At 39.9% G+C, this 14,687-nt stretch overlaps 1 protein-coding gene across 2 annotated transcripts in view; it reads right to left on the reverse strand.

Moving 5' to 3' along the window:
* ADGRD1 (adhesion G protein-coupled receptor D1) overlaps nt 1-14,687 on the reverse strand; it is a 153,663-nt gene that overhangs the window by 50,531 nt on the left and 88,445 nt on the right. For both annotated transcript variants that reach the window (XM_035564929.2, XM_035564928.2), the window contains one exon: nt 133-236. In XM_035564929.2, coding sequence (XP_035420822.1) covers nt 133-236 — 104 coding nt within the window. The remainder of the gene's footprint in view (nt 1-132; nt 237-14,687) is intronic.

The following is a 14,687-nucleotide window of genomic DNA, read 5'->3' on the forward strand; positions in this document are numbered from 1 at the left end:
AGGAAGGTTGTAGAATTAATAGCCTTTGTTTTATTCTGAGCACCTAAAGGGATCCAAATCAGTGGCCTGAAATGCATTGTTTGGCTTTTCTGCACCATAGTTCTCAGCAGGTATTAAGTTAAAATCACTCACGACAACACAGCAAATGTGACCAGCGTGATCGTCAAGCAGAAGATGGACAGAGCACAGCCGATGTAAGTGATGGAGGAGAGGGCCACCTGGTGTTCTCTCGTTAGCTGTACACAAATGAGGAAAAAAAAAAAGAAAAAAAAGAAAAAAAACCTATTAGTTGATTTATTACATTACAGAACCACAGGTCAGCCCCCCTGCATGTAGCTTTTCCTCTTCCCTTGTCCCCATATATAAGGTGATGTTCATGATCATTCACTGCTGTTTCTGACGTGCAAAATGAAGAGCCGTCTGAACTGTCAGCCGCACAGCCAGGGCATCCACATGTCTGTGGCATGTTGGTTCCCTCTTGCATTTCATCAGTCAGTATTTCCTCAAAACAAGTTAGCTCCTCTACTGCTGAGATAGCATCAAGCCTGAGATTAGAGCAGTTTATTGGGCTGCACAAACAATGTCAGCAATGGGATATTTCACAGCTCGCAGGGCACTTTGCTAATGCTCTCACGCTGCAATAATTTACATCGTTGTGCAAATACCAGAAGTGCTTCACAGCAGTGAGAACTGACAAACCAAGATAACCCATAAATCACGGGCCATTTATAGCCCACTTGTTTTGTTTAATGTATCATGTTTTCAGTGCCTGTTGAAGGAGGTGGACTAACATCTACAGAATGGAAAACCAGAGAAAAGACCCAGCAAGAGCAGCCAGAGGGTAAACCTCTAGGTTCAGCCTCTATTTTTATGTACAGGCACCTTTTGGAGAAGTAATTCAATTTTCATGAACATTTAGTCTGCGACTCTACAGTACCCAACACTAGGATATATGTTAAAACCTGGTTAGATTCAAAGGGGGAGGGACATTTTGTTTTGTCTCTTCATCCTAACTTGATCAGAAAGTGTGCTTTAATTTTCCATGCAAGTTCGCATACAAGAATGACAAAAAAGCCACACCTAACAAAGGGAGCCAGGCAGTATTAATATATAATAAGTAGAACAGAACTAGGCAGGAAAAAGCTTTCTCATCTCAGAAGAATTTTCAAACATTTCTCCTGACTTGAATTTGGATAGAGTTGACATTTCCATAAACTGAACATCTGAAAACAAATATGTAGTCAATCCAAAAGTTATTTTATTATTTTATTTTTTTGAAATGCTATGTTTTTATTTCAACATATATTCACTATACATTTAATTCCTGCCTGAAAACTCATTCAGAATATTTATTAATTCCAAAAAAAAAAAATACTGAAAGAACCGATATATTTTCCTATTTATTTACTTATTTATTCTACAGTAAATCTGTCTAATATAAATAATCCATCCTCACAGTTTGGGATTTTACATTATTTCCACACACACAATATCAATTCCTGGCATGCAAAGTATTTCATCAAAGAATATTGACCCCATCAGTTCTACTGATAAATTTCCCCTTAAAATTCCTTTTATAGGAGAGAAATAGATGCTGCATGTTTCTTAGAAAAAAAATCATTGCATATACAGGCAAAAATGATGCACCGTATATGTCCATTTTTCCTGTAATTATCCACTAACAGTACCAGCTCACGTGCAGTCAGTGTTACAGCAGAACCGATTCTGGCTCTCCCAGCAATCTGAGCACTATCAAGCAATGCAGCAGCAGCACTGAAAGACAACTGTTGCTATGGTGTTACAGTTCCTAGGAAATATGATGCAGCTCTCTAGTACTTTTTTTTTCTCTTTCAGCCAAAGACACATTTCTTGCCCCTGACTTGGGTAGCATCAATTACAGAGACAAAAGAGTTCTGTGTGCTGGACCAGCTTAAAAGGTCCACTTAATTTCTACGAAAGAGCTTCTGTCTCTCCTCATTGCCCAGAAAAGCCATGTATAGCTTTCACAGATTGTTCCTGAAACAGGAATAACTTCCATGGTAAATTGGGCAGTTTTGAAATGATTTCCTCATCAGGGATATTCACGTCCAAACTGCATGGACCTCATTTCCTGATTGCTCTGATACACATCCGTTTCTCTTGCTATGGTTGACTTGCAGTTCTCCAGAGGGAGGAGGGGAGCAGAGGAAACTTTCCCAGCTTCTAGTCACCCTGAAATCAGAATTTCTCATCAATCAAGGCTTGCTTTCACTCCTTTCACTCCCAACACCTGCAGCCAGAAACTCTCCTTACAGAGGTGAAAGCTGCTCAGCACTCATTTTGATTTCCACTGGTCTATCACAGTGTTTGCATTGGCAAAGGCGGATAATGTCTGCCAAGGAAATATCTTATGATCACATGCAAGGACAGAAGATGCAGGGGACCCATCTAGTGGAAACAGGCAACAATCAAAAGCTTTTCTTTTTCCATTTTACATGCAAAAGAAGATAATAATCACACAGACATCCTTTTCTAACTAATTTCTATCATAACTAACATGCCTCTAAGAAAGTAGTTTCTCTGGGCTTTAGCTCAGTCTTCCTCCAGAAGACCCTGCAGGGCAAGACAAGGCATAAGTCAAGCACTCCCAGGTGGAGCCCCTATTAGTTGGAAACCTCAAAGAAAAAAAAAATCACTCCTAAACAAAACATAAACAAGCCATTCAAACCTAAAATAACTGACATAGGTACCCGCACCTGTGAACTGGAAATCGCTCTTGCCTCTGGTAAACACGACCAAATCTGACAATGCTCCACGAATGATGTTCTTAAATCAATATCCCCATCTGTCTGCTAACAACTGTTTCAAAAGCAACATCACTGAAGTTCACATTGTCGTCTTGTCTGGTGTGAGGGACAAAAATCTTGCAGGTAGTTCTGAATCGTTTTTTATTAAGGAAAAGGTAGAGCCCTCTGATAGCTGTTCTCAAACTGAACTGTCAGGTTGGAGTTGCACCAGAGAGCAGTCCCTGCTCATATCGCCTCCCGCCACTGCAACCAGCTCCTTTTTGTGGATGATATCGGTTGTAAGGGATACAGCACAAAGAGACCTGGAATGATTCCCAGCATGTGCAGCCTCATTTCTAAAGACAGGTATATGATGGGAAAGAGAAGAGAATCTGTACTTAAAATACCAGGTCTCTACTAACTCCTCACAACCCAGCTGTTACACCACAGCTAGATGGTGTGTGTCTGTGCTCACACTATATGCATGCAGTTTTTTTAGAAATACCTGGACTGACAAAACGTGGGGCCTCATCAATTCAGAAACAATTCCCTATAAATCCCAGTGCTCTGACAGGAGCTGATTTCATCTTACCTCAGCTTGTCTATTTGCAGTTTTTCTGACTTAGTTCATGACATGGAATAGAAGACAGTAATTTGGGATGATCTTGTAGTCAGCACAAAAATGCTAATCGGGCTGTAATGTTATTACTAAAGAAAATAGCATTAAAGAGTAGCAAATAAAACATTGAGCAATCTGTGAAGTAGTCCCATGAGGATGATTCTCACACTTGTCCCAATCTACATTAAATTATTCTTTGCTTCTATAAGATTTTGCTTCTTTGAGGGTACAAGGTCATCTTCTAAAGTCTGCAGCAAGCTGAAACACTAGGAAACAAGCTCGTGCAGTCATGAGTGTTAGTAATCATGAACACTATAAAAGACAGATGTTTCTTAGTTTCAGCTTTGAGAAACACTTAAATCAAAAACTCATACTCCATATAAAACTCCCACCCTTTTAGTTTAGCCTGTGACAGTCTTTACCTTGCAAGTGTCGCTAATAACGTGGACAAAGATCTGACAGATTCAGCAGTTACACCCATCTGAAATATTATAGTCTACTGTCTTACCCTACTTCTAACTCATAAAAGAAGTTAGTACATTGCTCAACAATTTTATTTTGGAAACTCATAGGCAACCGGATGGCCTGAGAAACGATTCTGGAAAGACACCAGTTCAGACTTCAAATGTATATTTTTCTTTTATGATGTTGTTAATAACAAGAAAACGAGTGACATCTAACTTCTCAGTTTAAAAATAACTGCACAGGAAGATGAAAATATATTATTATAATGGGATGGTACTTTTCATCTCTGGAGGATCTGGAAAAAGTCAGTTGAAGCTGAGAGGCTTGTTTGGAAGACTGTACTCTAAAAATTGTTAGCTGTATCTAGATCAGAAAACCTATTTATTTATGTAATATTAACAAGCAACCATCTATACCACACAGCACAGCAATACATCAAAAAGCTAAATGGTCTATAGAGACAGAAAATATCAACAGGTCAGATCAGAGCATCTGTCTGGGCAGCACAGGGCCCTCTTTGCTCAGCATCCCCTTCCAGGTATTCCCTTCTTTTCTGTGAGTTCTGCACTCTTGTTGCTGTTTTTCCTTATTCATCCCTCAGTCAGTTGATCCCTCAGCTTCTCCTTTGCAGAAGGTGTACCTCTGGCTTTGTCCAGAGAAGGGATGTTTTGGGGGAGTGCTAATCTAAACTTTTCTTCTTTATATAGTGCAGAATATCCCTCCCTGTTTGCCTTTAGAGGCAGCATGTCACAGGGCTGAGGTCAACTACTTAAAGCGACGTTTGTCATAGATGAAAAGGGTTGTCTGTATACCAAATTACAACTTGACAATGTAGCCATGAAAGAATAATTTCATTTTCTAAACTACTTCTGAATCCTCTGTTCTGAAAAGCAATTTCTTCAAAAAACAAACAGCAAGTTTTGAACCAAAAAACAGTTTTACAGCCTTAAGAAATGAAGCCTGCAGTCTAAGGACTACATCATACTTATCATTTGCATCTTAGAGTGTGAATTATTGGTAGAATTCAGAATATGATATTTTGCATGTGTTTATATAGTGTAAACATTTTATAAAATGAAAGTTATTTGTTTACCAGTGGAAATGTAAGACATGACAACTGTATTTTGCCCTAAGTCTTAGCATAAGAACAAGTGATATTTTTGTGTCTCTTTTGGCCAGCTTGCCATCTAAAAGCAGCATTACTATCACAAAGCCAATTACAATGACGTATGATTTTGCCCTGTTTACCAAGCTGACTGAGATCTGCCATGAGATGATCAGCTGCTGGCTTGGCCTGAAATCCAGTCTCCAACCCTTCTACAAAGGCTTGAAATGATACCTTCTGAGACATTTCTTGGGGAGAGGGAAGGGAGGAGAGGTAGGGTTGAAAAATTAAGGTTCAGCCAACCCTCTTAAAGCTGCACCTTTAAAATGCAATCTGAATCCAATTAAGAAAAGGATGAATAATTAACTTTGGCAGCCTGAGTGTTTCAGAGACATTAAAACGCTGGCCTTGGCTGATGAAGCTAATGGTTTTAATTGCCTCCAGAAAGGCTGCTGAAATTCAATTTCAGCCCAGTGAGGCCTTTATTTGTATATTAAATAATAATAACAATACAAATCACTGTTTTCCTTCAGCTTGCCAAGCACTTTGTTATGTACATAACATTATGTGCCTTTTTTTTTTTTTCCAGATTAACATCTGTGTTTCATTCAGGAGGCTCAGTCTACTCACTGAGACCACAAGTATGATTTTGGTGGGGCCACACCTAATGGGGCTACACAATCACTACTCACAGCAAAAAGTCTAACTCTATTCAGAGATACTTTTCTCAATCCACAGTGTATCAGACACCTTCAGAGGAAAAAAGCCTCTGAGAGTCATGTTTTGCAGCCCAATCATCTTTGTCAGCCATTTCCAGCAGAACTGCTTTCGAATTCCCATTCGCTATGAACTCCACATCTCCGGGAGATTAGCAGGGAAGTGCTACAAAGGGGACTTACTTTTCAGGCATTAAAGGAACCTTTTCCTCCAGCCAGCCCAGCCCGGTGGCTGCTTATTTAAAACTTTTCGCTGTGACATGAAAAATCTAGAATTTTCCAAATATCTCTGCCAAAGTATTAATTAGTATTTTTAAAAGCCCACATTGCCTTTTAGAGCAGTTCTGGGCAAGATGTCATCAAACAGTGGGTAATCTGCTCATTATGAACCTCACCCAGCAAGTTTCTCGTTCAGATGAAGCCTGAAGGAAGCATGGCAGGGAGGAAGGACTGAAGTTGTGAAGTGGTACCGATTACAATAAAGTCTGGGGATCAGAAAAACAGATTTTTGCGAGTCTTTCCTCATACCTCTGTTTGTGTAACACAGAGCAGTGTGCTTTTCTGCCTTCATTTCAGGCCTAAGACCTGCAACATTCTCGGAAGAAATGGTAAATGTATTTACAGCAGATTATCCTCTGTGAAACTGAAGGAGCTACTTTCGCCCATACGCCTCAGACTTCTACATCTGTTCTCTACTTTCTGTTCCAGCAAGAGCAGACTCATACTGTTCTCCAATTAACAGATAAACCAAAGTCCATGAGAGAGGCCTATGAGGAGAAGAAAACCCAGTGTGGGTCCAGCAGGCTCTAGCAGGCAGAGAAACAATGGTCTCCTGCCAAAACGAGCCTTAGATCTTTCAGAGCAGTTGAGGATAATTAAATACCCAGCTCCCAGCAAAATTCAATGAAAATGAGTATGTCTGCCTCCCTTCTCCCCAGCTTGGGCTCTGATTCAGAAATGTCCATTTCGATTCAGGACTGTGGCTAGCTGTGGCTTGCACTGCAGCCAGAACTCCCCAGGTACCCAGCCCTGAATTTCCCCTACAGCATGCTTTGGGGACAAAGGGCTTGAAAAGGTCAACACCAGAAGCAGACTGAACCTGACAGTACAGAAGGACTAAGTTTAATGATGTTCAACAGAAAACAGTGATGGGTTAAGGTGCACTATCGTAACATTTTTATACTGCACGGGGAAATCCTTTAGTCAGCAAGAAGGTCTAGCTGCCAAATGGCTCGGCGCTTTCATTCCCACCATAGAAAGGGAGACTATGTTATTTTGCTAAGTGTTCTGATTAAAACAGAGTCCTATTTCATACTCTTTTGACCATTATAGTGCTCTTAAATATTTGTGCTTTCCAAAATAAAAAGTAATTTTTTGTTCTGTTCTGCTGAGTGAAATTAAGTAATTGCCAAACAATTCTCCAAGGGATGTCAGGGGGTTAGTATTTTGCAGCATTAGTCCAACTTTTTCTATGTAATTATATGGGATTAAGGACAGGCCCAGAGAGTGTCCTATTTCCTCCTATCAAAATTAGCAGAGCTGCACTGGCATATGAATGGAAGAGCAAAAGGATGAACAATGGCTCTGAGTTAAAATTTTCAGGGAACATGGGTGTAGTACAGACAAAAGAAACACAATGAAAATCACAGAGTGAGCACATCAGTGAGATCCTCCAAGGGGGCAACATTTACTACAATAAAATGGAGGGGAAAGCAGAGAGGGTGAGCAAGAGCAAAGAAGAAAATTTACAAAGCAACCCTAGCATAAACACATAGGCTGATTTATCTTTGTTCATCTGGTGGGTAAGGGCTGTCTAAACTGTCTGCAGAGATCTCTTCAATTAAATAAACTGTCAATGGTAATAAACAAGGACCAAAAAAACTGCAATGCCTATCCAATTTTTAAATATTCAACACAAAAGAAAAATTACTGGACTAAGGCACTATTCTTTTTATGTTCCCAACAATGAAAAACATGCTGAGAAATGTAATTATATTAAAATCACAAAACAGCAGAAATCAGTGAATGCCATGTTACTTCCATTTCATTGTCCCATTACAGCACATAATCTGAACCTCAGCTGGCTGAAAATTTTAAGAACAAAAGTTCTCATTTCAAACTGCTATTTTGATGTCCTCTGAGTGCAATATTTGATTAATAACTGCAAAATTCGATTTAGGAAAATAACACACCAAACTTACAAATTATACACCTATGCCCCATATTTTTTAATATTTGACAATAGTAGGACATTTTCAAAACAGCCTTCAGAAACACAATAGATGAACTTTGTTCTTTCTCAGTCACCAATATGTTGTCCAAAATTGCTGTCAAACTCAGCTATAACAGTGAAAAATAACATAAAAACACATGTATATCCCCAAAGAAGATGTCCTTCCTTTTGTAAATAGAAGCCCACAGCCAAATCCCTAAGTCTCTTCAAAATCCTGGGCTCCCTAAAGATGTTATGTGTTGCCTATAGATCCAGCTGCAAGACCAAGAAGTTTTTTAATATTTTGACCTTCATAAACTCTTCTCTGCTTTCAAGCCCATTGGTCGGCAGCTTGAAATGCATTGATCCTCCCTTCTGAATTATGGAACAAGAGCTCCTTTCTGGTTTTAAAGAGGTAGAAAATATGTTTAAAAACCTGAACAATTTCTGCCAGAGATTGTACGACACCATTACTTTGCTGAAAATGTCCATCAACTTGTGAGCTTTAGTGCAGTCGTTTTTATATCCTCACAGTCAAAAAGACAGAAAGAGCAAAGCCCCACAAGAAACCAAAAAGAGAGAGAGAGAGAATTGGAGAATTGTCTACGAGCCATAAATATTACTGTTTTGTCCTACATTGGTCTCTTGCTAGACGGGGATCCAAACAACCTCTATTCTACAGTGGGAGACACTGATTTCCCCTTTAAAAGGATTTGGAACTCCAGGTCCCCAGGTGTCCAGCATCCTTTTGCTGAAATGACATTTATGTGGCAGATGGTACAAATAGCCTGGCATGCTTCGTAGTTGTTGGATCACTATAAAAATAAAAACTGCCAGATGGCTGGCATGTTTGCTGGCTGTAGCACAGGACCCCACTGACTGATGAGAGGAAGTAAAGCTGCCCAAAATGAAATAATAGTGCCTGAATTTTCTTTGGAGTGCTTTTGAAGTGTGGCTTGCTCCATGTTGGATTTGACTCCCGCTGGCTAGGAAGCACCTTGTGACATCCCTTGGTCTGACTGCGCCAGAGGAACACTGCCTGCATCTCTCCTTCTGATTTCATCTGTCCTCCCCAGCCAGGGCATGGGCCCTCTCCACCAGTCATTTCCCCTCCAGCAGGGGGTACCACTGGGTGCTGGGTGCAGGTGGTTGCATTGTGTGCTGAGATCTCCCCAAGACCTATGCAAGTGGACGATATGGAGGATACATACTTGAGGGATCATCTTAGCTCCCATCCTCTGCTGTTCCTATCAAGGCTAAAATCTGCTGCATAGTGAGGACTGTAGTACTTCAGGAAAACCACCAAAGTATCACCCTGGGTGCCCTCTACTTGGACTTTTTCCAGATGAAGCAAACATAAACCAGTTTAAACACGTCAAACTAAATGGATTATTTATTTTTCCTACCACAGCTATATTAATGCACCATTGTCTTCCTAACTATAACATTGCAGGGCAGCTGGCAGCACAGGTTTGTTCTGACTACAGCGAGCAGCGGCTGAGGTGAAAGCCAGAACATGGTTCTGTGAATCAAGGAAGGCAAAAGACAGGAATTAACCCCTGAGAGTGCAGCTCCAGCAAGGATTTGCTATTTTTTACTTTATCTGTTTCCCCCATCAGAAAGGGGAGCTTGATCAGAGCAATGAGTTTCCCAGAGGAGGGTGCACCAGCTGGTTAATATCTGCACAACTGCTCCAAATGTCCCACAGATATATTTTGTTGGGGCGGTGCATTTATAAAAATTCTCAATCTTACTAACTTGACTAGAGTTGTGAAAAGGCTTCTCAACTGAGTTTCCAAATTCTGATGGTGTCCTGACCTTAATTACGTCCATGCAACCTCACAAAGGCAATCAAGGGCTGAACATGTCCCTTAGGAACATTCTGCTCGTCTTTGGTCACATTTTACCTTGGCCTTACTTATTTATTTATTTAAACAAGTTGATTGCCAATAATCTCCAAAACTCCAAGCAAATGTTATTATTTCCCAAGTTAAAACCTAAAGAAATCTCAGCAAGCAAGCCTGAATTCAAGCCAGCCGCGATACAGACATAACAGCAGAGTGATAAAGACACAGATAATTTTGGCACTCCACGTGGCCAGTTCATCAGCAGGCTAACAGGTCAGTGCCAGCCTCACATCTGAGTGCCACATGGTTGTAAGTTTTTCCAAGATTGTTTTTTCATTCCTGAAATAAACTTGTTACAACTGTGAATCCCCTGCATCACTGAAAGCAGCTAAGCTGCATACATGGATCTCAGGCTCATCAGCAGTATTGTTAGTACCACTCTTTCACAATCACTGCGGCGTTACTGCAGTCAAGCTGTTGCTGAAACTAATATAAAATCTGGAGTAGTGTTCAGGTCTGCTTGTAATCCAAGCTCAGTTTTAGCTAATTCACAGCATTCAAAGAAGTTCTTTTCCACTCACTTTTGGATAGTGCACAGATATCAGAGTGGGGGTTCACTTTCTCACATTTAAGTTAACATTCCAGAATTTAAAACTTTCCCTCATCACTGCTCTCGTTCAATTTCTTTCTGTGAAATATTGGGATAAAAATTCTCTTACATCTCACAGCTTCCTCCTTACACCTCTCTTGCATTTCTGTGTTCCCTGGAAATTAGGCCCACCTGACAGTCTGCCCCATAAACCTCTAACAGTTTGTCAGCATTCCTTGTCTCACAATATTTCAGGTTTTCAAGAGAAAGCACTGCCAGATGCTTGATATCCTACAAGTTTGTTCATAAAAATGCCTCTCTGAAACAAAATAAAATCCATATAACACATTGTGATTCCTCCTCAAGCCAAATACAGAGTATGAACACAGATCTGTACAGTATAATAAAATAGCAATGATAGAGAATCTTGAGAATATATAAAGTCATTTGTGCTCACAAGAAATGTACAAACTATGCAAATATACAGAGAGAGCTGCTGGATATTGGTGAAGGTGTGGAAATAAGCTGGAATGGTGTTAGCAGGAAGGGCGGCACTAGGGCAGGTTCCAAGTGCATCAAACTGACAGGGTCTGGATCGTGCTACGCTACAAGTGGAAAAAGCCAGACTTGACCATGGGAAGGGACAAAGAGTTAACCAAGGAGATTCTTGTTCAAATTTAACATAACTCAGAAGAAAAAAGTCGCCATTCTTAGCAAACAATTATCATACAAGCTCAGCTCTCTGAAGAAATGCTCACAAGTATTTATGTGGCAGGTTACTTCTGAGGAAGCTCACTTATTTTCAGTCTTCCTTGCTTAGAGACACCTTGGTTTCATCTAACTCAGAGAGTATTTCATGCTGCCCGGTTCCGAACAGCAAACTCACTTTAAATACCTGCAATGTCTCAATGGAAAGTTTATGCCTTTTTCTTAAGCAAAAATAAAATCAGTCTCATGAGGAAGGGCTGAGAGCATCAGAATGCATATCACGCTGAACTGGTCTCAAGTGTTCATGGATTTCCTCATCAATGTTGGTCTCTGCTGACCAGTGCATTATGTTAAAGGCTGTCGTGATGCCCTTGGAGAGGATGTCTGCCTGTTTGTGCTATTGTAACAGCTGCATTTCTCAATATGACAAAGAGAAAGGCAAAATAAGGGAATGGAAGTAGAAGGCACCCAAAAGAGAATTCTGATTAAGAATGAAGTCACCTCTTTGAACCAGAGTACAGCCTTTCTTTAAAACCTCCACAGTTTTCAGGCACTCCACTTCTGATAATTCATTTACATTTTCCATTAAAAGAAGACCCCCTTTTGTAAGAGATTGAATCTAGCATATATATATATATATATATATATGTATATATATATAGTTCTCATGGAAAAATTTCATCCAGTTGTATTTATATGACCGTAAGTATATAATAGCTATAAAAACAGAACTGTTTTGATGTGGGCAGAAGCTTACTCCCACCCGCTCTTTTTCTAGTGAAACACTACTTATAAAAAGAAAAATAAAATATTCAGAAGTTCAAGATCTAATATAACATCATTGTAACAATTTCTTAGAGCATTGACAATCTTGTATTCAAACTGGTGATTTATTTAGCCCTTTGAACCTTGGCTCATGAATTTCAGAACGTGGTGAATAAACATGTATATATGTGTTTAAAATCCACAGTGTTTTAACATTTACTTAACAGGCTTCCAAGGACGCCAGGGAGAAGTTTCCAATTGTGTAGCTGATTCAGTAGGCTCTATTGCTTAGACATGTGAAGCAAATACTAAGCAAATGTTTTAGGAATTTATAACTGCGCACAGTCTGCTTGTATAGCTCAAAAGCCAAGGGCCTGTTTTCCCCAGATCTTAACTTCATACCAATGTCACAATGAAAATACTATTGTTGTTGGTTGTGGGTTTTTTTGTTTGTTTGTTTGTTTTTCCCCACTGGATAAAAATAATACCTTAAAATAATCCTAAACTGCCAATTTAAAGTGTCTATTTTAGTCAAAGATTTGGGATGAGATTTTCTGACGAACTCTGAGAGAGGCACTACATAAAAACCAAACAAGAGGAACAGGAATTTAGGAAAATTGAAGGGCTGGCATCCTTCTTCTTTTTCGTGGCAACATTATCCAAGACTCCCCCTGTGCCCACTCTCAGTGTCACCTCCCTCCAGCAGGGAGGACAGGGCAAGGTGGCCATGCCAAGGTGCAGTTCAGGCTCATTGCTGTGTGGACCGGTGAACAAGGATTTCTCCATCCCACAACACATTTTTAAATTCTGCCAATTGAGGAGCAGGTAAAAAAATGTTTGGCTGAACTTTAAAAAGTTATAAATGAATACATATTGTCTTCTTAGCCTGCACAATCTTCTGGTGACATCTGCAACAAGCTTTCCAAATTCTCATGGATTTGCAGAAGGAACATAGGGACTCTTTACCGGAAATACAACTGCAAGGCAATTCCTCCCACCTTGCAGCATTTCACTTTTCCTGCCAATAATGTATAAATTACCTTCTTCTTCAGAAACAGGATTTTAGGTGTAAGGGGTTAAAATTATAACAGAAAAATACATGAATTAAATCTAATTTAAAAGAAAAAAAATTATTCAGGATCAACTTTTCCAGTACTGCATCACATAGAGAAGGATTTTATGCATCATGGTTCCCACTTGCATTTTGTTTTCTAAATTATCATAAAGAAATAAAAAAGCAATTGAAAAACATTCCAAAAAAAACTGTGGCAGATGCAAATTAGAACAGACAGTTAAGAAGGGAGAAAATTCTAAAAGCAGAACCATTAAATGACTGTGAGAAACTGGACAGTGCCTTCATGTTTCCCAGTTATGCAGATCTCTTCAAGAAAGTTTGACTTCAAATACTTTGATATAAAATGTCTTTGATCTCTAATTACTGATACTGCATGATATTAAAACTTATTCTAGCATCTCATTAATCATAACAATCTCAAATCAGTTTGTTTGAAAGTTAGATATTTCAGAACTATTCTCCAGTGGAAAACTGAATAATCTTTCACCAGCAATTAGTCGGTGAATGTCCAGTTTAATCCTGGTTAAATCATTTAATCTCTGTATATGGCTCTAAAACAGTTTTAATAACAGTGTATTTCTGCCATCCTATTTTTATCTTACAAGTGTGAAGCTCTGTAGGCAAAGCTGCATTTTATTATGAGTACATAAAGAGTTCCTAGGAAAATGATACTTGGAAACCAGCTGGGGTCATTAGGTGATTTACGAATAGGAAAGACAATAATGGGTAGATGAAAACTGGGTGACCTGAACAAGCTACCTTCCATCTTTAAAAGGCTCTACCAGTACAAAGGGCTCAGGAATTAATTAAATTATTTGGATAGCAGACCATGCTGTTCTACACCGTGACCCTGCCTTCGATGGCATTACACCATGTAGCTGGGATTGCCGTGTGAGCAGTTGTGCTAACAGCGTTACTGAATCAGTAACTCCTAATGGCAGTTTTGGATCATTCATTCCTCGAAAAGACTTCACTGCAGCTCAGTGGGATAACCCTGACTACGGTTGCCTTATGCTGCAAGCTGATTTGTGTTTCTATCTGCAGGAACCTCTGTGCTGCCATCATGAGCACATACAGCCCATCCTGCACAAGTACCTATCTCAGGGCTAAGCTAAGCTACTGTCTAAAATAAAGGCAAACCCATCACTCAAACCAATTAACAGGAGCCTGAGACACGGCCTCATATGCAGTGCACCCAGGCCAACAGAGCTGACAAAAACCCTCTAGCTGTACCACAGAGGACACCATGCTTGTTAGTAGCACACAGTGATAAATGTGACAGTAAGACTCCTACAGTCCTACTGAAGCTCTTCTTCAGTCTGTTAATTTATACTGTTAGGATGGTGTCTGTAGAAAGCCGACAATGTGCCTGAGAGTATAAATTTGACAGACAATTGGTAATGCATTACTTTGAATGTACTCTCTGTAAATTATTTATCTTATATATTCATTATTTATCAGCTGAGGGTTTTCCAGAGCAGGGCTTTATCACTACCTCCATTGGATCCTCCCTGACAGTAGCACACCCAAATGAAGCAGTAAAACCATATTTCTCATACTCATGACAGTGCTGTCTGTTTGCCTGCTAAGGTGCAGCACCGGGTTGGCCTTGCCTGGTGCTGAGCTTGGAGAGGGTGTCCTTCAGCAGGCACAGGCTAGCACTTCACCTACAAGGAGCAGACACTCTGCTCCTTCTGTAGCACCACAAGGTATCGTGAAGACAAGAACGTATTTGGTGAGGAGAGTGACATGTTTGTCATCAAACTTCAGCTGAAACCAGAGATGAACATGAGCAGCAAGTAGAAGGTCCTGGTCATGTTC

This window comes from Cygnus atratus, chromosome 17 (genome assembly GCF_013377495.2).
Source record: "Cygnus atratus isolate AKBS03 ecotype Queensland, Australia chromosome 17, CAtr_DNAZoo_HiC_assembly, whole genome shotgun sequence".
Classification (NCBI taxonomy): Eukaryota; Metazoa; Chordata; class Aves; order Anseriformes; family Anatidae; genus Cygnus; species Cygnus atratus.